The sequence below is a fragment of the Balaenoptera physalus genome (assembly GCF_965194825.1).
Source record: "Balaenoptera physalus genome assembly, chromosome: 1".
Lineage (NCBI taxonomy): Eukaryota > Metazoa > Chordata > Mammalia > Artiodactyla > Balaenopteridae > Balaenoptera > Balaenoptera physalus.
This window is the reverse complement of record NC_138882.1, coordinates 118,136,243-118,161,214: the sequence shown is the minus strand read 5'-3', so window position 1 is coordinate 118,161,214 and position 24,972 is coordinate 118,136,243. Positions and strand designations below refer to the sequence as shown.

Below are 24,972 nucleotides of genomic sequence, written 5' to 3'. Positions count from 1 at the left end.
GATGTAAGAGGGCCATGGACCAATTTTTGAGAAATAGTGGATTCGAAATGATAGTTTAAAGTAATATTTTGAGAGGAGCTGAGTGAGACAGAGAGAGACAGAGAGAGAGAGAGAGGGAGAGAGAGGGAAATATTGGCCAGGGGGGATACTTAGTGTAAGAATCGGTGGTTACAGTGTGAAATGACCAACTTATTATCTCAAAGATGGAACAGCCTGAAATGATGAAAGGTTTAGGGTATGCCCAAGGGAGTGGGTGGCTGAAGTGGAAAGTGGAGTGGAGATGAATATCACCAGAGGTGAGGAAGTCAAAGTACCAAAAGCCTAGGTAATCCATGGGGACCTTGAAGCCACCCCAGATGATGGCAGTACTTGCAACAGAGAGGCAAAACTATGAGCAAAGTTCAAAGCCGTTAGTAAGTGAAGGGGAGAGAACTACAGGTGGGTAGAGACAAAGCAAAGATACAGAGTTGAGGGGATGTAACTGGTTAAGGGTTTTCACGCAATGGCAGAGAAGTGAAACTGGCCAGGAGTAGTTGAGTGCTTATTGTTTGCCAGGGTTTACATACATCAGTCCATTTCATCCTCACAAACAACAACTCACAAACTTCATATAAAGTAGGTGCTATTTTTATTCCCCTTTTATGAGGAAACTGAAGCACAGAGACGTTAAGCATCAACCAGCATCTCACAGTTCTTACCACTGCACTATACTGACTCATAAAATGGTCTAAAAGGTGTTTTAATACATTTCAGCTGAAAAAAAAATCAGATCTCCTGAATATTGTCAGGAGTGGGATTAACAATGGAAATATTCCTTTAAATTTCATTTGTACTGAATTTTTTTTCAATACCCAGCAACTAGCAGTACTAAATAATTCCATACTAAGTCATTTAACAGAAACAATGCAGTCTGCATGTATCAAAACTTCTGTCTACTCCATGCCTTGATGATTTCTTCAGCAGCATCCAGTGTACTGTCTTTCTGTAAATTAATGAAATAATCATCATTACATATCAAAATAAATTCAAGATGAAATAAAGATTTAAATATAAAAAATATACCAAAATCAGTCCATCTGTAACAGTCATGTAGTGATTTGGGAACCTAGTGCTTCTCAACCCTTGATAACGTGAGCTGGGCCCAGACGGGCTCCAGCCAGTCCTTGGCCTCTGCAGCTAAGACAGAGCCCAAGAGCATTCATGGGGTGGGGGCAGGGGTGGGGGACACCTTGAGTTGCGTCACTGGAAGCTCTGCCCCATGTTAAGCCACTTCGTCTCAGCAGGAACACAGAGACTGGGAAATGGCACCCACAGCATCATGCCTTACCTTGGTGGCCAAATACACAAGTCCCAAGCGCTTTAAGGAGCCCCGTAGCAAATCAAACAAACCAATTATTTATAATGCTATATGCCATTGCCGTCAGGCTAGAAAAGTGAATGAACCTCACAAGAATTCAATGTTAGGGGAGCTAGAGAAGCATCACGGCAATCACTACATCATACTGTTTTGTGATGCTGGCTGCCAATTCAGGGCACTTTATTACTACTTTCCTGACACCAAAGAAATCTACAAATTAACCAGTAGAGGGCCAAAGAGCATCACCAAAAAAAAAATGACTGACAAACTGTATATACAGCTCAGACTGAAAACAGTTTAACCTGATCCCAGCCAAAACCATGTCCGTCAGTGTGAACACCCTCACTCATAACCACCTGTGGCAGCCCAAGGGGCCTGCAGCACCAAAGACCCAGACTCGTAAATTAACACTGATGCAGGAGGAGAGTCTGAAGGATGTGCTGATGGGGTCCATATTCACTGTTTCGTCCATCTGGGTAGGAAGTATACAAAATCACAGACCTCTTTCAAAGAGGCTTCTAGACAACAGAAGAAAATCCCTCCCTTAGCTCCCAACACACAGAGGATGCCAGGCGGAGCAAGAATGGAGGAATAAATTAATACACAATTACAGAAAAGAGTCCAAGAGTACAGAAGAGTTTACATTGAAAAATAATCATCTGCTTCTTCCCTCCCCACCCCTTCCTACTACTCCCAGCATCCCCCAACACAACAATTTATGGCAATTTCTGGTTTTAGTTCTAGTGGTTGCCACTAAAATCTAAATAATGTGTTTCTCATTTTTTATTTATCAACTTCAGACAATGTTCACCATTCTCTGCTCTGAATGAGGAAAAATTGGTTCATTCACACTATTCTGCCCCCTCCCATCTAAGTTTCACAGTTATAAGCCCCTAACTCCCACACTGTTTGAGGGTCAACTGTATTGATAAAATTCATTTGTTTTTTGAATAGGTAATATCTACATATGGTAAAACATTAAATTGATGGATAAACTTCCTCTTCCGCTTTCTCTATTTCTCCTTTTCCTTTCTGTTCCATCTCTACAGAGTGATTTAGTCCAAAAGTCATTATGTGGGGCTGAGTGAAATAGGAGATCATGTATGGGGGCAGGGGGAGCCTTGGCAGCCTGGTGCAGGGTGCTGCAGCCAGAGTGGAGTGAGGAGACTTTCCAATGTTGGTGGCATGACGTGGTGGTGATGGCAGTGGTGGCACTGACCAGGAACAGGGTGTCAGAGTCGAGGGGGGTAAGTAAGCAAGGCATCTGTATGGCAGGGTGGTTCCAGGCAGCTTGGAGCCTGGAGGGGATGAAGCAGGTATCTGCCAACGCAGACAGGCATGGAGTGTCAGAGCCCGTAAGGGAAGAGGAGGGCTTCTATGCAGTGGGTGACAGTGGTGGCCTAGGAGACTTAGAGGAGGGTATCTCTGCAGGAGAGTGACAGCAGCAGGTCAGCACAGGGTGTTGAAGCTCAGGTGAGGTGAGGATGGTGGCCATACAGGGCACAGGGGCAGCAACCTGGTAGAGGTGTCAAAGCCTGAGAAGGGTAAAAGCTGCCTGTCAGGGGTGCTGGGTGGAGGGGCAATGGCACTGACAGGAGACTGGTCACATACAGAAGTACTGATTAAAGAAGTGGTTACGTGATGAGCCAGGTGTTTTACTGTCAAAGAAGGGAGGGACAAATATGGAGAGGGAGAAAGCTAGAATAAACTCTGTGGTGGTTTCAATATATTTAGATAGACATAGAAATAAGTAGAATAGACATACATAGAATGTATGTATATACATTTACATATTCCCTACGTCTGTCCCCTGGGAGGGCCTGGGAATACTAATACCCCAACAGCAATGAGCACTCCTAATGCCCAGATCTTGGTTTCTTAATACCATTCTCCACTAAAAGGTGATTCCAAGTTGGGCTAGATAATGACAAAATGAACCTGGTGCATCTTGCTATGCCAGAAAGTAAGGAAATGCTCAAAAAATGATGGGGACATGTCAAAGGAAACAGAGGCCAACTTAAAGGGGCTCCTAATGGCCAAATCTGGGGAAATTTGAGCATCAAAATAAGTAATAATAATGATAAATTATAACCCACTGAATGAAACAGGAATCCATGAGTCCTTACATATATGAATGGATAAATAAATTGCTTGATGAGAGATGGAATATTTTCATAGTTTCAAAGTACCTCACCGCAAAACATTCATTATTTGTCAAGGGAAAAAGTGAAACTTTACAGTAGAGAAGCCTGGCAGACACCACCTCAATAAAGTAATTAAATTTAACATTACCAGCAGTAGGAAAAACTAAAATCATGTGCTGATAGGATGTAAAACAGTGAATAAAGCATCACTTCCATGGTTTCCTGCCAAAGGTGTATAATCTGAGTCTATTCACGAGTAAATGTCAAACAAATGTTGAGGGACCTTCTTCAAAATAATTGGTCAATAATTTTCAGAAGTATCAAGGTCATGAATGTCAAGGAAAACTGAGGAACCATTCTAGCTTGAAGGAGACATGACAGCTAAATACAATGCACAATTCTGGCCTGGATTGACTGATTGATGACTGGCTGACTGACACGATTATGGCCTGGATTCATTTATTTACCTGCTTGTTTGTTATAAAAAGGACATTATTGGGGCAATTAGTGAAACTTTAATTGGATCTGAGATTAGATAGAATGATATAGCAATGTTAAGTTCATGATTTTGATAGTTATACTGTAGAAGAATGTTGTATAATGGGGAATACATAATAAGGTATTTGGGAGTGATAGAGGCATCAATAATTCAGTTAGGAACTTATAAAAAATTGTTTGGAAAAACAGTTCTTGAAACTTATTTATTAAGAATATTTCAAAATATTTTTTTAAAGTAACCCAGCCTCCCACTCACCTCCCTCAACCACTCAGTTCTCCTCGCCAGAGGCAACACTGGGATTTTATTACGTCTCCTTCCAGGGACAGTCTAGGCACTTAAAAGCTTCCATCTCCCTCCCTCCCTTTTTCTTTTTATATAGATGATAGTGTTCCTCACAAACTGGTCTGCTCCTTGCTTTTACCTTATGCTCTATCACTCCATGGAGCTGCTTCACACTTTTATGGATGTGAATGTACCATAATTTATTCAAGCAGCCTTCACTAGTGAATATTTTGTTTATAATCCTTTGATATTATAAACAGTGTTTCACTGAAAATCCTAGAACACAAGACGTTCAATGTACAAGTAAATCCACAGGAAAAAATCCTACAAGCAGAACTGCTGGGTCAGAAGACATGTGCATTTATATTTGGATGATACATTTTCATACTAACCACTGCAGAGATTTTACACATTATACTCGTACTCTCAATCAATGCATGAGAGTATCTTATGAAACTTTTCAGTTGTTTTGGTTGTTTCCAAATTATCAGATAAAACAAAATTTCACTGCAGTTTTATTTTTCTTTTCTCTTATTATGAGTGTGGTATAGCATCCTTTCATATATTTGACAGCTACTGAGGACTTTACCCATAATCATTGTAAAGTGCTGCTGCTTTTGGCTTGTTTTGCCCTAAATCCAACCTGCTTTCTTTCAATTTCCACTTTCTTGGCACGTTTTGCCACCCTTTTATTTTTTGCTTTTCCAAGAGGTTGGATGAGGTGTGTCAGCTTTCCCTAGGGACTTCTCGGTGTTGCTCCGCTATCTTCCAATATTGAATGCTGATGCAAAGGAGGTGGGTCCACACTGATCCTCCTCTCCTGTCTCCACGGAGGCCTTGATCATCTTGTCTAGATGCCAAAGGATCACTTATAAAGTCCAATAGATTAAAACAAGGCATATCTCAGTGTTATTCTGTGACAATTCCCTGAGACAAGCCATTCCCTTCCCATTTTTAGATTTATTTGTTTGTTTTCAGTGGAAAGCATTCTCAAAATAAAGCTATACAATTCTTTCCCAGTTCCACTGGTCTGCCTCCCCGCACCACTCCCTCCAGGAACTCTAGGTATTTCATTTGTCTTCCACGTCTAATTTTTCTAACATTTTAAAATTCTTTGTTCCTGGGAGTTCCCTGGTGGTCCAGTGGTTAAGACTCTGCGCTTTCACTGCCGTGGCCTGGATTCAATCCCTGGTTGGGAAATTAAGATCCCACAAGCCACACGGTGCTGCCAAAAATAAAAATTCTTTGTTCCTTTCTACTTCTTTTTGCTCACTCTTCTCAAGCCTCAGTGTGCTTACAGAAGTATTTAGTCTTCTCTGCGCTGTTTCCAATGTCACTACAACTACCAATAGCTTTATTTTTTCCCTTCAATTTCTTACCTGAGCTCTGACAGCTGCCATTTCATCTTCTTACATTATCTTACTCTATCTTCCCCGAACTTTTAAAAAATCTCTGCTGCAACTCGTTTTACATGTTTTGAATTTGAAATATCACATTTTTGGTTTGCTCTATGGAAACAGGTTTTTTCTTTTTTTGGTTGAATATTCTCTGTCTGATACTTGTTTTTCACTGTACCTTTCTCCTTTTCCCCTTATTGTATCTTTTTAGATTCATAGCTGGTTCCTTTTAATTACTCATCTTTGATTGAATTCTCTTTGTAAGCTCCCACTGCCAGCACACCTACGTACGGCTGGCTCCTATTGCTCTGGGTAATGAGTAAGCTACCTGCTGGCTCTGTCTATGATCTGAAGACATATTTGCAAGTTTGTATAAAGGAAGATCCAGGGAACCACTAGAAGGGAGTAGAAATTATCTCTGGCTCACAAGGTTAAATATGATTAATGTAGAGTTCAGAGAGAGGGAGTTCTTTTAGACTTTATTTCTTTCCAACTAATTTAATTGGCTCCCTCCAATTTAATGTATCCACACTGCCTCAACGCAGCTTTAGCAAAAATGACAGAGGTGAAGAGCAAATCTATACAGCCCTTTCTTTCCACCTGGTTTGCACAGGTGCTAGATGACATGACTGTATGTTTCTACTCTGCCTCTTCCATGGGGCCAAATGGCTCTGGAGAAGTTCCCACTACCAGTGCACTTACTGTTCCTGCTGTTCTGGATAATGAGTAGGCTACCTGTTAGCTCTGTCTATAATTTGAAGATGTAGAAGCAGAAGCCTTTCTTCGTGTCTTCCCTCTACCATTACCTTCACTGATTTGGCAACTCCTTCTCACTTCCTGGGGGATTTGTGAATTTGTTTTCCATTCTCCTAGTTGTTTCTTTAATAATTTCCAAGAAGAGAATGGGGAAGGGCCGTGTTTACCATTCTAAAACTGGAAGTCTTATGCTACTTTTTTCTTCTGTTAGTTCTGTTTATAACTTCAAATAATATACCTCTGTTTCTAGATCCACTATAAGATGCGAGTGTTAATGGCCTTACTCTTTCTTCTACATTTCAGACAATTAAATGTTGACATTGTTATGTTGGTAAGATTTATATTCTATTCTGGATAAGTCTCCTATAGTTTGTCTATAGGATGGCTCTAAAAGTTGAAAACAGTGTTTACATCATTCTGTCTATACTTATACATGAGTGTGCAGGTATAAAGAGTGCCTTAATCTTCATAAGACTGTTTTCAGTAGTGATAACATCTTATCACTAAATTGTTAAAAATAGCAATAATACATTCAGATTATTTTTAGCACAGATCTGATGGTACTGAATTCTCTTAGCTTTCATTTACCAGGGATGTATACTGTTTTCAGTTTTAAAGGATATTTTCCTGGATATAGAATTCTAGGCTGACATAATTTTTATTTCAGCATTTTAAAGGTGTCATTTCATTGTAATCTGGTCTCCGCTGTTTCTGGTAAGAAGTAAATTAACATTCGTACCTTTGCTCCCATGCATGTGAGGTGTAGTTTTTCTCTGGCTGCTTTCAAGATCTTACCATTATCTTTGGTTTTCAACAGTTTGATTATGATGTGTCAAGATGTGATTTTTATTTGTATCCTGTGTGGTTCACTGAATTTTTAGATCTCTAAGTGGCTTTTCACCAAATATGGGGAAATTTTGGCCATTATTTCTTAAAATATTTTTTTTGCCACATTCTCTCTCTTTTTTTTTGATACTCCAGTTACATGTATATTATTACTTGACACTGACTCATAGATCTGAGACTCTGCTTATTTTTCAAAAATAATTTTTCCCTCTTTTTTCAGATTGGATGATTTCTGTGGATCTGTATTCAGGTGGACCCATTTTTTTTTTTCACAACCTCAATCCTCTGTGTTAAGCCCCATATATTTTTCGTATCAGATATTACTTTTTAAAATTCTTAAAGTTCCATTTGGTTCTTTTTTAAGAATTTAAAATTAATCTAGTCACTCATTATGACCATATTTTCCTTTAATTTCTTGAACACATTTATAATATCTGCTTTAAAGTCCTTGTCTGCTAATTCCTACATCTGGATCACCTTAAGATCTATTTCTATTGACTGCATAGAAGTCACATGTTTTTTCATTAAGGGTCACATTTTCTTGTGTCTTCACATGTGTATTAATGTTTGGTTGCACGCTGGACATTGTAATGTTACAGGTAAGGAGTCTGATTACATTGTAATCCAGTAAGCTCAACTTCAAAAAGTGCTGAGTTTTGTTCTGGTAGTTAATTTTATGGCAGCAAGCCAAAAATTAAAAACTGCATATGAGCACATCATGTCTAGCAACAGAAAAAAATGGTGTTTTATAAATCAGAAGGAAGGACATTATAAATGTGTTTTTGAGTAGAACAGGGAACTTACTTTAATGAAGCAAAATCGCACAAATTTCTCAAACTGTAATTTGGTCTCTGCATTACAGAATGCTGAAACTGGGATGGCTGACAATTTCTGAAAAACAAATAGGAATATAAAATAGGAAAAACAGGAAAACTACTTACACTTTAAATATCAATTTTTGAGCATAAACATTAAAAACAAATAGATACTTCTAAATATTCACAATAATTTCCAAAAGAAAGATGTTTTAAAAATCCTCCAGGGAATTCCCTAGTGGTCCAGTGGTTAGGACTCCACACTTTCACTGCCGAGAGCCCGGGTTCAATCCCTAGTAAGGGAACTAAGATCCCGTAAGCCATACAGCGCAGCCAAAAATAAAATAAAATAAAATAAAATAAAATAAAATCTTCCAAATAGCTATGAGTAGAATATCATGTAACAAAACTACAGTTAACATTTTTCAAAGCATGTCAGCAGGTTTCCTTCATAAATTATAACATGCAGCACAATATTGCAAAGGCCAATAAACATTACCTTATTTTTAGTCATCCATTTTACAAATTTATAGTCATAAGGTTCGTTGCTGTTCTTCATATCAGAAAGGTCTGTATCTAAAACAACAATAAAAATTGGATGGCCTATGTATTACATCTGAGGCAACGTGTATTTCATTTGTCTATCAAGATTCAAAATTTTCTCTCAAAATGTTCTCATGCTGGATTCATACTGCATGGTGTGGTGGGAAGTAAGGAATTCACAGAGAAGCTTTACTGATACTCTAAGGCAGTACTCACATATACATCTGATTGATCATGCTTGTGTATACAGCTTTTAGCACTGGAAGAGAGTAGGAAAGGGGAAGGACAAAGAGGAGTGTTGTTTTCTGTTTAAAAATAATATAAGTCTCTATGATCATTATTCAGGAAATAACACCTAAATTTAGAGTACTCATCTGTAATAATTATGTCTCCAAATGGTAATTCATTATTAGATTGTAAGCTCCACAGGGGTATTGCAATCTATCACTATCCCCATCTCCTAGGTCAGAGTCTAGTATATAAGTAATGAAAAGCATATTTGTAGAATGAATAAGTTAATATTATTCATTATTTATGAAGGGAAAATGTCTATGTAGTTCTCCCAAGTGATATCTTTATTGTTTCCTCTTCCAAACATTATGCTTAAAAAAATTTTTTTTTTAAATTTGGTGAAAAACTTCAAATATGTATTCTTATACTTATCTCTTGTTCCAATCTTGCTTTAAGGTCTAGGCAAGATATTTCTCTGGCATTCAGATTCAGCAATCTACATTTCATATTGTTTCGATTTTATTGACTTGTACTCAAGATCTTTTTGAATGCCCCAAAGCAACAAACATTGATGGTTACTGTAATAAATGAAATTTTACAATTTATTGCTCAAAATAAATTGAGGCAGTTACCTTTACCTTTTTTCTTTTATTCACTAAATACTACTGGGTCCCTTCAAATTAACAGTGTAAAAACTTTGACACTGAAGAAAGTTTCACCTGTATTTTTTTTAAATGACTTAATACGGTTTTCCTTAATGATTGTATTTCAATTTTCTCCTGTGCTTTAAGAATGTAAAATTTCCATATAATAATGCTAATAATACTCTACCATTTATTACTATTTGTTAAGCATGTTACATGATTCTCTCATTTATTTGTCCTACAATTCTGAGAGAAGCAACAATCCTCATTTTACAAATGAAGAAGTTAAATTACTATTTCAAGTCATATGTATGTATGTGTGTTTAATTCAGATTTGGCTCTAACAAAATGACAACTTAAAATAGAGTCTAACTGTAAATTATGTGAAAACTCCAAGTGAGAAGTACACAATAGTAGCATACTCAAAGGTAACCTGGAGAAAGGAGTAATTACAGCAGTAGAAGAAAGAACAGGAGGGTACTGACTAACTGTAATTGACACAGGCTATACTACTTATTTATTCTTTTTTTTTTTAATTTTTATTGGGGTATAGTTGATTTACAACGTTGTATTACTTTCTGCTGTATAGCAAAGTGAATCAGTTATATGTATACATATATCCACTCTTTTTTAGGTTCTTTTCCCATATAGGTCATTACAGAATATTGAGAAGAGTTGCCTGTGCTATACAACAGGTCCTTATTAGTTATCTATTTTATATATAGTAGTGTGTATATGTCAATCCCAATTCTTCCAACTTAACCGCCCCCTCCACGCCTGCTTTCCCCCTTGGTAACCGTAAGTTTGTTTTCTACATCTGTGACTCTATTTCTGTTTGTAAATAAGTTCATTTGTACCATTCTTTAGATTCCACATATGAGCGATATCATATATTTGTCTTTCTCTGTCTGACTTACTTCACTCAACTACTCATTTATTCTTGTAACGCTTAGAAAAGAGAAATTTATTGCCATGGTGCTCAAAGAAAAATAAGGGAATAAATACAATTCTAAAGACTTTATAGTTAGGAGAAAGTTGGAATCTACTTCTTTTGAATGCTTGAGTCAGAGACTCTCAAAAAAACTAAACAAAATATTTCTTTATTGAAGGTAGGAGTTTGAACCATATTATAATAGCACTAGCTTATTTAAGTAACCTATGAGAATCAAAATTGGTTGTTGCATTCCTACTATCTCCTCCCTAATTTTGGAACTTATCTCACTAGAACAACTGTAATAATCTTCTTATTTGTAATCTTGTCTTCTAATCAAATGTTTCCCTTTTTAGTTCTAGGATGATGCTCATTGGTCAGGAAAGTTGCTTAGTATAGCAGAAAAAAGATAAGTTCACTGGTTAGGATATGCATCTCTGGATTCAGAGCCTAGCTCTGCTACTTATCAGTTGATTAACTTCAGTAAATTTCTTGATTTTCTATCTCATCTTTCTCAACTATCAATGGGGATATAATAGCACCAATCTCATAGGGCTTTTGTGAGAATTGTGATATTTGTAAAGCTCTTAGCATAATACCTACTAGATCATAAATGCTCAAAAAATATTAACCAGTTAGCCATTGCTATGAGTTTTAAAGAGAATTACTATGTCCATGAATTTTATGGCTCATTTTTATTTTTAAGCTACCATCAAGTGAAAGCGTTGTTTCTTGCTTCTGTCTTTAGCAAATTGTGGGACCAACCTCTAGTATATGGAAGAATTTCTACACTCAAATCAATCTGAGAAGATGAAGGAGTAAAATAAAATGAACTTGTCTTCATATGTAGAAGGGTCTTATAGATACTAACATTTTTCTCACACAGGTGAAGGAGGACCATAAATAACACACATCTTTTTTCCCCATCATCATTAAAGGTTTTCTAGCCCAAATCCTTTCTGCTCCTATTACAACCATACTAGTCCAAGATCTAGGACGTAAACCAATATTACATGCAGGCTGGATCAACTGAGGATAGAATGAGAAACTGTTTAAGGGCTTAATGCAAGCAAAAGTTGCATTACTGTCCTTTTGATGTTTAATGTCAAAATGTGATAAGTGCCTTTTAGTTTGGTTCTAGAAGAGACTTATTCTTATCTAAAAAGCTGTTAAGTTTACTTTTATCCAAGAATTATGTAACTAATTCCATTTTTCTATTTGCCTTTGCTGCCATGAAGTTTGGACTCAAGTTAATGCTAATTACAATACAGCTGACCCTTGAACAACACAGGTTTGAACTGCATAAATCCACTTATACACAGATTTTTTTTTCAATAGTAAATATCATGGTACTATACAATCCAGAGTTGGTTAAATCCACTTATGTAGAACCTTGGATAAGGAGGGACTGCATGTACAGAGGGACCTCAGATACGGAGGGCCAACTGTAAGTTATACACGGATTTTCAACTGTACAGAGAGTTGGCACCACTAACCCTGCATTATTCTAGGGTCAACTACCATATGAACCTAGGTGACTAAACTATTTGCTTCCCCCACTCCATGTTACATTGATATATGAATATTTCTACTTACATATTATTGCATGGAAGACTTTAAATATGAATTAACTCAAATTCTTGTTGGAAGCAGATAAAATAATTTTCTCCTAAACAGATGAAAACTGTGCTATTTCTTTTTATCACTGCATGAAATGAGCTGCACATTTAGGCCCAGTACAGGAAAGGTGATTTCCAAATCTTAGAATATAGAACATTATAAAGGGTTTTATATAAGAATGGAGCTTGGGAGCCTGACAAATACAGCTCTCCGGCAACAGCAGAACAAGAACCTCTGGTCACCATGGCCTCTGCTTCTCTCACGACAAATGAGGAAATAACAATCACTGTTTTGTTATAAAATTGAAAGTTTCTAGCTTTATAAAATTTATAAAATTTGGTATATTTAAAAGACTTTTCAAGTTTGGTGGCATATCACTTCATTGTAATAAAACCTTAAAACATTTAAAACTGTTCAGAATGGCTGTAATTTCTATCATTTCTGTCAAAATAAATTATGCTCTTAAATTTACTATGACTAACACTACAGTTTTCGGGAAGAAAGATGTTAGACATAAAACATTATCATGCTTCTAACTTTAGATTTGTGTGGCATGTCAGAATTACATATAACAGCTTCAGGTAATATAAAGGCCATTGCTTTTTGGAGACAGAACTATTTGGAATCTAGCTGTGTGACTTCAGGCAAGTTATTTAATATTTTCTAAATCTTCATGTCCTTAAAAATGGAGCAAACAATGCTTTTTTTCAAAAGAGTGTCTGAAAGTGCTTGGCATGCAGTAGACCTTCAATAAATATTACTTTCCTTCGTAACTTCATTTCAGCATACTCTAAATATTACTTTCCTTCGTAACTTCATTTCAGCAAACTCTAAAATGACAGGTATTCCTCAATAGCATCAATATTCTAGAAATCATATTTTTTTAAGTAAAAAGGAAACTAAAATTATACTAAAAGGAACACAAGGAACATATATTATTTCATGTACCTGTGTTTTAAATTACATACCAGAACAAGATGACAGCAAATTCTATGCTTAATAGAATATCTAGAACAAATGACTCCAAACCATGTAACAACAGTCATATTTAAAGTTAAGAACCTAATCACCAAGATGATTGTAGATGACTGACACTGTGGAAATCCATTTTTCCATAAATGAAATGCTGATATGGTTTTGACACCAATCTTTTCTTCATAATTCTGATATAATTTCACTCTTAAGTTTCTGCGTGTTTGAAATAATAAAAACCTTTACAAACCTAGCAAAGACACATCAGCAATGATGAAGTATCCCCCATCAGGAACTATGGGTTTTAGGCCAACACTTTCAAGTAAATGCACCATCCGATTTCTTTTTACTTCTAACTCTTTTGGCAAAGAATTAAAGTAGCATTCTGGGTCATCCATGCGCTTGATGTCAATCCAAAGAGCTTGAGCCAAAGCTTCCTGTATATTAAGATTGAAAAATGTGGAAAGGAAATATGGTAATGTTATTTACTGCAGAGTTTATTGGTATAATAAATAAAGATTGTTGGCAAAAAGTCATTCAGGGAATTACAGTTGAATTCCTGTGAACCTATGTGAATTTCTACAGATTAATGGAGGAATCAGTTACATGGAAATGATTAAATCTAATGTGAAGAGCTGAGAATGAACCATGAATATCCAAACTGAAATAGAGGTACAGTTGTCCCTTGGTATTCACGGGGGATTTGTTCCAGGATTCCTGCAGATACCAAAATCCATGGATGCTCAAGTATCCATAATACACTTAGCTCTCTGTATCCCTGGGTTCTGCATCTGTGAATTTCAACCAACTGTGGATCCACAATCTTTGGTTGAATCCATGGATATAGAACCCATGGATAGGGAGGGCTGACTGTAGTATATAAAGATGGCTTACTTGGCAATGAAAAGACATCGTTGTTTTCTATTGAGGTTAGCTTTAGAGTTACTTGCTAGATCTAAGTCTGAAAGATGACCAGAGAAATGATGAACCAGCCAGCATTTTCCCATTACCTTGCAGGACGAGGTAGCATAAATGAAAGCTGATCCACTGTGTCATTCCTCATAAGTGTGCATATCCCTGCTCTAATCATTCACATCCCAGGAAGGAGGTCTAAGTCCCACAGGGGTTAGAAATGAGTTTCTGGGGGTATGTGGAGTTACTTCTCTACCATTCTTCAGGAAAGTCAGAAGAGAAAGGGCCAAACAAAAAAGCCTGTGTTGTTTAGATCAGGCAGGTATCTTAGAAGGCAACAGGTCAGGAACAGATAAAGAAGTCCCAGTCCAAATCAGAACAGATAAAGAAGTCCAAATCAGTCCAAATCAGAAAACAAGGATGTGTACAAGCAGGAGGGCAGAAATTTGGTAGGTGAACTTAGAAATACCGGTTCTCAGAGCAAACAAGGAGATCCAAACAAATAATCAAGAACCCGGGACAGTTAAAAGACAGAGGGGCAGAACAAAATTGCCAAATTTTAAGGAAATTGATCAGAACCAAGAGACAGCAAGAACTAAAGGATAAATTCATTCACTCAGTCAATATATATTGAGTACCTATGTTAAACCTGGCATTGTGATAAATACTGGGGATATAATGATAAACAAGATAAACATGGTCCTTGCCTTTATGGAGATTCCAATTAGTGTGTATTGGCAGGTACATGTGAGAGGAATGAGAAAGAAAACAAAGAGATGAAAAGGTCGGGATATAACTTGTTCTGCTGGAAGAACTGAGAAGTCTGGTGTGGTTGAAGGGTAGCAAGAGAGATAGCATGGCAAGAGAAGACACTGAGATGGAGAAGGGCAAAATAACAGAGAAGACTGCATGCCAAAAACATTCAGCAGGAAAACAGCAATAATAATAACTCCCCAGAACTAAAAAAAAAATCTTGGATAAATAAGGATCAGTTGCTTCAGCCTCAGAATCTGTGGTTCACCATTGGAATCTATGGTTCCAGTTTCCAAACATGGTCGTCTGAGGGCATGGGAAAGAAACAGGCACTTAGCTGAAATGGAGAATAAGATGGTTCAGAAAAACATGTTCTAGGTTCTTAGATGAATCTTTCTTTTCCTCAGTAACTTATCATTCGCTATAGTAAAAGATATTGCCTAGAAAATTCAAAGCCCAGGAGACATAAATATCTGTCCTCACCATAAAATTATACCGGACTCCTCTCTTTGTCTCACACCCCACATGTGATCCACTGGCCAATACTGTCAGCTCTACCTTCAAAATATATGCAGAACCCAATCACTACCTACCACTCCTACCATCTCCGTATGGGTTCAGTCCATTGCTGTCTCTCTCCTGGATCATTTCAATAGTCTGCTAACTCAACAAAGCGGCTAGAGTCCCTTTGATAACACAAGTTAGATCATGTCACTCCTGTGCTCAAAACTCTCCAGTGGCTTCCTATCTCACCCAGGCTTTACAGTGACAAACATATTCCTACTCGATCTGGCTCCCAGCTACCTCTCTGATTTATTCCCTCCTATTCTTCTCCCTTGATCATCCCGTCCCAGCCTTTGTGCTTTTCACTGGTAGAAACTGCCTGCCCTAGGGCCTTGTACTGGTTTTCTCAGTCTGGAAGGCTCTTCTCTAGTTAACCACGTGACTGCTTAACCTCCTTCAGTTCTCAGCTCAAATGCCACCTTCTCAGTGAGGCTTTCAAAGACTACTCCTTTTAACATTGTGTATTTTCCCCATTAGCACTTTATATTCTTCCTCATCTGTATTTTATTTTTCTCCATTGCTTCTATCAACACCCGACATATTATGTTATTAGGACATTTACTTGTTTTTGATCTGCACTCCCCCACAAGGCTATAAGCTCCAGAAGGGCAGGAATTTTTGACTGCTGTATCTCCAATGCTCAGTAAATATTTACTGAATAGGTGAATGGATCTATTTTGAGAGGATGAAATGAGTTTAAAATATAATAAAACTAATGTCCGACTAGCCTTTATCATCATATCACTTTAGAGAGTCACTGGAAAAAGAATTTTAAATTAGGATTCTTTTTCTCCTTCAGTAGGTATTTTTGACAGGAGGCAAAAAAGTTTATTGTAGCCAACATATTTTACTGTTTTGGCCTTTTAACTGCCTTCCAAAAAAATAAATTTTTTCTCAGTGTTCTGATTATCCACAAAGTAATAGTACACAGATCCCTGTTTTACAGGTATTAAAAAAATAGAAAATATAAAAAGTCTTGCAACCCACCCCTGACCCTATCTACTAATTTCATCTATTCCCCCCTTACCCCTACAAATAGCCACATTTACTAGTTTCTTACGGATTATTCCAGAGAGCCTTTAAGAAAATATAAGCAAATCGTTTCCCCCCTTTCTTATATAGAATACAGCATAAATATATACTGCTCTGTATCTTGCTTTTTTTACTTTATAATATATCCTGGAAATCTTTCCATGTCAGTAATTATAGAGCTTCCTCATTCTTTTTTTTTTTTCTTTCTTTCTTTCCCTTTCCTTTCTTTTCTTTTCACTTTTAAACAGCCATGGTGATAGAGTAATGGTCCCCAAAGATGTCCATGTCTTAAAATCCAGAACCTGTAAATATTTCACCTTGCATGGTAAAATTAACTTTGCAAATGTGATTTAAGTTAAGATATTGAGATGGAGAGGTTATCTTGGATTATCTGTGGGCCTAATGTAATCACAAGGATCCTTATAAGGGAAAGAAGGTGGCAAGAGAGTTAGTGTCACAGGGGGACATGTATTGACAGAGGCAGAGGTTGCAGTGATGTAACCACAAGCCAAGGAATGTGAGCAGCCCCAAGAAGCTGCAAAAGACAAGGAGCAGATTCTCCCTTAGAGCCGCTAGAGGGAACACAGCAAGGCCAACACCTTGCTTTTAGCCCCATAAGATCCTTTTGGACTTCGGACCTCCAGAACTGTAAGATAAAAAATTTGTGTTGTTTTAAGCCACTAATTTTGTGGTAATTTTTGGCACCAAGAAATAAGAAACTAATACAGTCATATAATATTTAAACGTTTAGACATAGTTTATTTAACCAATTGTCTATAGATGGACCATCCCCTATCTTCCACAATGAATGGTCATATACATAAAGCTTCTTAAGTGTGCAGATAATAGCTATAAGGTAAATTCCCAGAGGACACATTGCTGCTTCACAGAGTACATATATCTCTAATTTTGCTTGGGGCTGTCACTGTCCTCCAGAGAGTTTGCAGTACTTTGTAATCCCACCAGCAATGTATGAGTGTTTAAAGTTAAAACTTCATGTATTAAAAACAAAACTATTCTTGATAGCAATGAGTTTGTGTTTGCTCCTAAATTTCCAAAGTATACTAGAAGCCCTGCTCAAAAAGGACATGAAGGGAAGAACGAAGCCAATTCAAGTACACAACATAAAAATAACACCTCCACCCAAAGACCATGCATCAGCCCCAAATTACCATAACGCCTACCTGTAAAGGAGTCGCACAAGTATAAACGGTGTTTTGTTGAACTGTCTGTAAATGTTTTATCAAATGTTTAGGACCAATGGACCAGCCAAGCTGGAAAAGAAAAGTAGATTTAAAAAATGAATCTAGGGATTTCCCTGGTGGCGCAGTGGTTAAGAATCCGCCTGCCAATGCAGGGCACACGGATTCGAGCCCTGGTCTGGGATGATCCCACATGCTGTGGAGCAACTAAATGCCACAACTACTGAAGCCCATGCACCTAGAGCCCGTGTTCCGCAACAAAGAGAAGCCACCGCAATGAGAAGCCCCCACACGGCAACAAAGAGTAGACACTGCTCGCCGCAACCACAGAAAGCCCGCGCACAGCAACAAAGACCCAAAGTAGCCAAAAGTAAATAAATAAATTTATTAAAAAAAAAAAAAGAATCTAATTGTAAGTACCAAATCTGATAGAGTAGCTAAGCTTAATGTAATTATTAAATATATGCATTTCTAAAATGCTCACACTATGAAAGTAGTGTAGTCTTAGTAGTTAGAAACATTTCAACCCTGATCTTTTTATGGAATAGTTTCCAACTGGAGTCACTAAATTCTGCCTTCAGAAGGTAAACAGTGCCTGCAATCATTATTATCTTCCCCCCTCTTTGATTTGCTACTTCTGATATTCTGGAGGTCTAATAACCAGTAAAAAGCTTGTTTGAATTCAATATAGGTAAAAGTAACTCTGAATGAGGGCTGTAAGGGAGTCTTCCATAATTTGGTTCTCCAGCCCTCATTTTTGATACTCTCTGCTTCTAAGCCAAGTTTAGAAGAGGTGAAGTTGGAAGATAACCAAGTTTCAATTGGATCAGTTGTGACTGTACTACATAGTGCAGTGGTTAAGTGAGTGGATTCTGAACCTAGACTTCCTGCCCTGGCTGGAATTCAAATTCATTAGCAAGGTAACCTTAGGCAAGTTACTTAGCTTCTCTGTACTTTAGTTTTATTGTCTGTAAATGGGAATAATAAATTATACCCACCTCATAATGTGGTTATGAGAATGAAAGGAATCAGTATGTGGAAAGCTCTTAGAACCTGACACATAGTTATTGCCAAAACGTTAGCTATTATTTTTTCTCCTTTAATATTAATATACAGTAATCTGAACATTCTTTGCAAAGAAAAGAGTACCATTAGTTGGTTACTTATAAAATTAAAAAATTACCTAATTTTTCTTACTTTTAAAGGAACGATTAAGTCTCAAAAAGGATAAAGGCCAATATGAAAACTGAATGAGTAAATAAGCAGATCAGTAAGTATAAAACCCTGTGTAAACTGAATATCTATGCATTTAAAACACAAAAAATTCTACAAGAAGTAAAATACAGGCCTGTTTTCAAACAGTTAAATTCTTCTTCATCTTACCTTCCAGCCAGTTACACTGAAAGTCTTTCCAGCACTTCCTATCGTTATTGTTCTCTCCCACATACCTGGAAAAGTGGCTGAACAGAAAAAAGAAAAAAAAAAAAGGTTAGATAATTGCTTTATAACCAGTCTACACTCAGTATAATCTAAAAACATAAATGCCTTATAATATAGTCAGTATAGTTATTTCAATAGGTTTTTTAGAGATAATTTAACTTTAACCCAAACACAGTTGAAAATGTTACCATGCTTGAAAACATTTAAGTGGCAAAATTATCTCCCAGGGCAGGAATGGCAGAGGTGCCAGCAGGCAGCGCTCCATGCCGGTTCAGTGCTGTGGTCACAGGAGCAACAGCGCTCAGTGCTCAGTGTTAGTAGTAGCTGCGTGCCCAGCATAATCATTCTGTGGCACAGTTTTGCTTGTGGTTCTGGCTAGTGTTTAGCTCACCTCTACTCTGCCCATTTTCTGAGTCTATTTCTACAGGATTCCTAGGGCAATGGTTCTTAAAATACGGTCCCCACACAGCAACAGCAGTATCACTGGGGAACTTGTAAGAAAGGCAAATTCTTGGATCCTCAGAAACTCTGGGGAAGGGCCAACAATCTGCATGCATGTGCATGAGTGTGTGTATGTGTTTTATAAATAACTTACTGAGATATAAATCCCATGACATATAGTTCACTCATTTAAGTGTACCATATCCACAAAGTTGAGCAACAATTACTACAATCAATTTTAGAACATTTTTTTTTCACCCCAAAAGAAGCCCTATACCTATTAGGTATCAACCACTAATATTCCCATGGCCAATAATTTTAGAACTTCTGCCTGAATGGAGCTTATCTAACACATGTATTTTCTCTGTAATGCACAACACAGCTTTCCTGCTCTTAGCAGCATTAGACAGCACTTCAGCACTATGTTTGGGGGCCATTTAAAATAGCAAAATGACTGTGAAAAGAACACTTGCTTATAGAACAAGCTGTAATAAGAAGGCAGAGTGTTGCCTTGTTGACCTTAACTGGAAACATGCATGTCAGGCAACTCAAATTTTTCACCCCTATACACATGTCTGCGAATGAAGCACTCTAGTGATTTGGGGGTTACAAATGTATTTTAGTGAGTAGATGAATTCACGAATACAGATTTCATGAAAATGGCAAATGACTATATAAAAGTTTTCAAGTTGATTGATACCTTTAGTAAAATCATTCATTCACTTATTCATACACTCATCAAACATTTATTAGCAATGATCAGGTGCCAGGGACTAAGCTAGGTCTAGAGGAAACAATGACAAGAAAGATGCAGTTCCTATCTTCAAGGAGTTTAATGTCTAGTGGGTGTAGGAGACAAGAAGAACAATTGTATTACAGTGTGATAAGTGCTATAATAGCAACAGGCATGGAATATTCTGCAAGGATAGGAGACGGTGTTAGGGGTAGTTCTCTGCAGTCAGTAATGCTTGAGGGTGAGACTTGGATGACCACATAGGGCTTTACTGGGTAGAGAAGGGGAAAAAAGGTGTTTTGGGCAAAGGACATGCAGGTATCAAAGTCATGGAGGTATAAAATACAAGAGTTGGTGAATTCTGTTGGACACTGGTAAACTATTCCTCTGTTAATCTTCTGAGACTGCTACCTACAAAACTGCTTTTTGGATTCCTCAAGTAATTTAGTTGTGAAATTCTTCACGTGCAATTCCACAAGTTTTTCACCTGTTTTTTTAGAGGTACAATAGATGCTCTTATATTGTTCTAAGAGTGTTGGTATGCACAGAGGGAAAATAAATACCCATTTCTGCGGGGCTAAGTTACTGTCTTCTTGAAGTAATCTTCTCATAAGCAAGTAAAGTGCCTACTAAAATGTAAGATAGCTAAAGAAAGTTCCAAAATAGATGCATATTCAATTTTAGCCTATCATGAAATACCTGTCAACATTTGTAAAGGCAGGAAAACCAAATAAATCAGAAAAGTTACCACTGTATTCTCTGTGAAGTATAAGAAAACCCAAAAAGATAAATGAAGAAAATATTTAGAGGGTCCATTCGAAGAAGGAATATTCTAACATTTGATGTAAATAACCATATCCTTTCAAGTTTTGAGACATTTCTAGTCTTCTAAAATATTCCAAAGGACACGACAGATGTCCCACTTTCCTATTTGATCACAGAAAAATCCAAACTATGTATAATGCAGATTATCACTTCCTTTAAAGTAATAATATATATCCAAAATCAGGAAGGCCTATTAGTAAAAACAATATTTAGAAATAAATTCTTTGAAAATAAAAATTACCCAAACTAATATAATACTAATATGTTTTAAAAATAAGTTATACATGAAGGAAATAAAAACTATGCACACATCAAATGTAGGTTTCATTCACAAAATATCAAATCTAACTATAGCATAAATTTAAAAGGAGAGCTAAGTAATTTCTTGATGGCTGTTTTGGCCATATAAAAGTGGATGTCTTTTTTTCAAGGAGTCAGCTGATCAGCTAAATAATTTACAAGGAATTTTATACTAATTTTCCAAATATCAATGGATTAGTACATAAATATCAGTGTATTAGTATAATCTCTTCCAGAAGAGAGGTTTCATTTGTCGACTGTAATGTCATTTTACTGAAACCTGGAGAAATCATTTGAGTCAAGAATCTGATTCAGTAAGAACAAGTTCTACTATTTCAATAAAAAGGGCCCTAAGTAATTTAAAACATCTGAAGGTCCATGTCCTCTCCATCTCAGAGATTTGGGGAGCTACAGAAGTTAATGTAAACAGATAGGCAGAGCAGATGACCACAGCACTGCATGTGAATACAGTAACCTAAAGAAATAAAAAAATCTTTGCAGGTCTGATGATTTTAAAAAAACATATCCAGTTCCAGTATTGGTAAGTTTAGTTTGCAGTTATACCTGAAAGGCAGCTGGTCTTTGTACTTCTCATTTATGACCCATGATCCTTAAATCAGCCACAGCAGCTATAACAGTTATTCACAGGTGACTTAGGTTTCATTAGAAGTCAGATAAAATGAGAGACATGATGAAGAGTGAAAACTACACCAGGAAAAACTGCCTCTGTGACAACATGAAGATGATGCGAATTTCATGATGTATGGCCAGCAAGCCTTACTGTATTATATTAAAGAGCTACTATTGCACTCTGTAAATTGATGGAAGAGCCATTTAGCATCTTTCATGTAACAAAGGCCACTGTATTTAATAGAATAAGTTTTCACACATTTGCACTCTCTAAATAATGAAATAGTGAATTCATTTTTTTCTTGTTTTACTTTTATGAGTTGTTAAAACAACTAAAAAATCTGAGTTAAAAATATATGATATCTTTAGGAAATAACATCATCATTTATACTTTTACCATGAAGGGCTTATAATATAAGGTTTAAACAATAAATTTCAAGATCATTTAAAGTAATATTTTGGAAAGAATACTGCTAAACTGAGTTAACTAAATTTTTTAAAGCTTTGAGTCATTGCATAGGCATGAACATTTGTAAAACATGTAAAATGTTAAGTATAAAATTATATTTATTCATTAGATAGATACCTCTTCCTCTCTCTGCTTAATCTAAAAAAATTACCAAAACATTTAATTGTCCATGTTGGTCTGATTTTCAACTGGGGAGAAGTTAGTGACCTGAGACAGAGATCATCAACAAGATGTGAGAAGGTGAACTGTAATGCAATTTTGACAAATAACAAAAGTCTGCTATGCTAAGGCACCATACCTTGCAAATCTCTGACCCTCTTCTCTGTTTATACATTTTTCCTTAGAAGATTCATTCTCTTCTATGGGTTCCACTATCAACAAAATTTTGATGACTGCTAAAAATAAATCCCTTCACAATTTGATCCTGACGATCAGGCCTATAATTCTACTTGTTTCTAGACATCTCCTCCTCTATGTCTCAAAGACACTGAAACTTAGCAAGACTAGAGCATGAGAAGCAGGAATTTCCTTTGCTCAGCTCTTCCCCACAGATCTGTTCCTCCTCCCACATCTCCGTCCCTGGGTGAGGGCCTCATCACTACCTAGTGGTCCAGGCTAGAGATCTCAGAATCACACTTGCTTGCTTTCCCACCTTCAAATGCTATATTCTGTGCCCTATAGTTTCTACTTCTAAGTAGCCCTCATGTATCATCTCCACTGCCAGGGCATCTGACTTAAGATCCTCACCTGTAGCTGGTTCTTACCTTTATAAAACAAATCCAATATGGAACTAATTACCCTGCCTCGTCACTACCTGTTGCAGTAGTTCTCAAAGTATGCTCACTGGTACCCTGATGATCAAATTAATTATTGAGTTTTTAAATAGAACTTAAAAAAATTAATTTTCAGTTTTCCACAAAATTTTCTTAAGCACTTAAGGTAAGTGCTACCACTTATCTGATAGTGAATGCTACCAACAGTGAAACAAATGAGCATTAGAAAATGAACATTAATGGCAAAAATCAGAAAAACTCAGATGTATTGATTTCAATAGCACTTTGTTACAGGTAAATACACACAGACTTGTGGTTTTTACACTGAGTTCTAATTACTGAATTTCTGTTAAGAAAATTGCCTCTAGTTTCATGATGAAATAAGTACGTATTGTCACTATTTCATGATGTGAACATCATGACTTTAAGATGCTCTAATCACTAAAGTAAGTTTCAGAACCACTGACCCCCTCAATGAAGTTTAAACTCTTTATCCTCATATATATAGTCCTTCAGAATCACCCTACTTTTCCACTCTCATCTGTGCCAGTTACTGCAACACACCCTTCTACCACTTAAGTATATCTTGATCTTTCAGGCCTCCTTGCCTCAGTACATAAAAGTTTATCTGATAGGAATTTTCTTTCTATTTCGCTGCCTAAGTCCCGTCTTTTGCCCACTGCTTTGTTGATCACCTGAAGCAGTTGCCTTCTCCTCTGTGTCTCTACAACAATTTGTAATTTGCCACGGATAATTATGATATGTGCAACAACTATTTATATATAAGTGCACTAATTTTAAAATTTATTGGTTCCTGCCAGTGATTTTAGTTATCCTTCCCTCACCCTTTTCATACTTCCTATTCATTTTATTCAACAATTACTTTCTGACTGTCTACCATGCACAAGACCCTTTCTGGGAACTAGGGAGTCAGAAGAGACCAAAACATTTAAAAATTCCTACCTTCTTGCAGGTTAGAAGTAAAATATATAGATCTTGATATTTGTTATAGAGGAAAAAACAAAACAGAACAGAAAAAGTACAAAGAAAATGCTGGAAGGAGAGGTGTATCTATCTTAAACATTGTGGTCATCAAATTTGACATCTGAATAAAGACCTCAGGGAGGTGACAGACTGAGCCGTTTGGATATCTGGGGAAAAGTGTTTCCAGGTATAGGTAGGGCAAGTGCAAAGACCGAAAGGTTGCAGCCCAGTTTATAATCCTACAGTTGATATAAGTTTGGATTACCTCAGAAGACACTGTGGCTTTTGTGAGATGGCCCAGTAGTAATGGCGAAATCCCAGGCAAGGGCCATGCAGCAACACCTTACTGTCATGAAAATCTTTTCCTGTTGACCTGGCATTTTGGCAACCTGCTCAGCAGGGACAGACCAGTTCAGGAACAATTAAGTTCCCTGTGTCTTATATGCCAAGTAATAGCTGGATTCTTGAAGAAAGCTAAGAATAAAGGCAAAAGTACTACTTCTCTGGTTTCATAGTTTTATAGTGTGATCCAAAATCTCGTCTCCTAAGTTTGTACTGCTTGTCCTTCAATCTGCTCATAAATTCACTCAAGCATCATTCATTCAAGGCCCATTTTTAAGCGCTCACAGACATTTACCCATTACAAAGACTACTTTAAAGCTCTTCTGGGATCCTTTCCAATCAGATGTTCCACACATGCCCAAACACATTTAGATTTGTGACTCTATGTAATAATCGATACCTATTTTAAAATGCTTATTTCCAGTATATACAAGCCATTCATAAACCTCATCACTGATGCAGAGTGTGTCATATTTGATGCAAAGGTCAGCGATTACTTGGAGTTCCTCTTTGGTATACACCTACACATATGAAA

At 36.8% G+C, this 24,972-nt stretch overlaps 1 protein-coding gene and 1 long non-coding RNA gene across 17 annotated transcripts in view; both read right to left on the bottom strand.

Annotated features, from left to right (window-relative positions):
• Positions 1-611: 611 nt before the first annotated feature.
• The window catches only part of KYAT3 (kynurenine aminotransferase 3), a 53,478-nt gene continuing 29,117 nt past the window's right edge, over positions 612-24,972 (bottom strand). For 13 of the 16 annotated variants that reach the window (XM_082477744.1, XM_082477743.1, XM_082477737.1 and 10 more), the window contains 7 exons: positions 24,838-24,958; positions 18,884-18,960; positions 17,483-17,572; positions 13,288-13,474; positions 8,596-8,672; positions 8,086-8,172; positions 612-982 (listed from right to left, as the gene is read on the bottom strand). In XM_082477744.1, the coding sequence (XP_082333870.1) occupies positions 920-982; positions 8,086-8,172; positions 8,596-8,672; positions 13,288-13,474; positions 17,483-17,572; positions 18,884-18,960; positions 24,838-24,958 (702 nt within the window). In that variant the 3' untranslated portion in view covers positions 612-919. Of the gene's footprint in view, positions 983-8,085; positions 8,173-8,595; positions 8,673-8,716; positions 8,899-13,287; positions 13,475-17,482; positions 17,573-18,883; positions 18,961-24,837; positions 24,959-24,972 lie in introns of those variants that run through there. The other 3 variants (XR_014268129.1, XM_082477740.1, XM_082477739.1) reach the window with 3 other exon arrangements.
• Positions 10,349-13,275, bottom strand: LOC309636627. Its single transcript, XR_014250108.1, has 2 exons — positions 12,906-13,275; positions 10,349-12,865 (listed from the first exon to the last, which is right to left on the bottom strand). It is a non-coding gene; the product is annotated as an uncharacterized lncRNA (long non-coding RNA).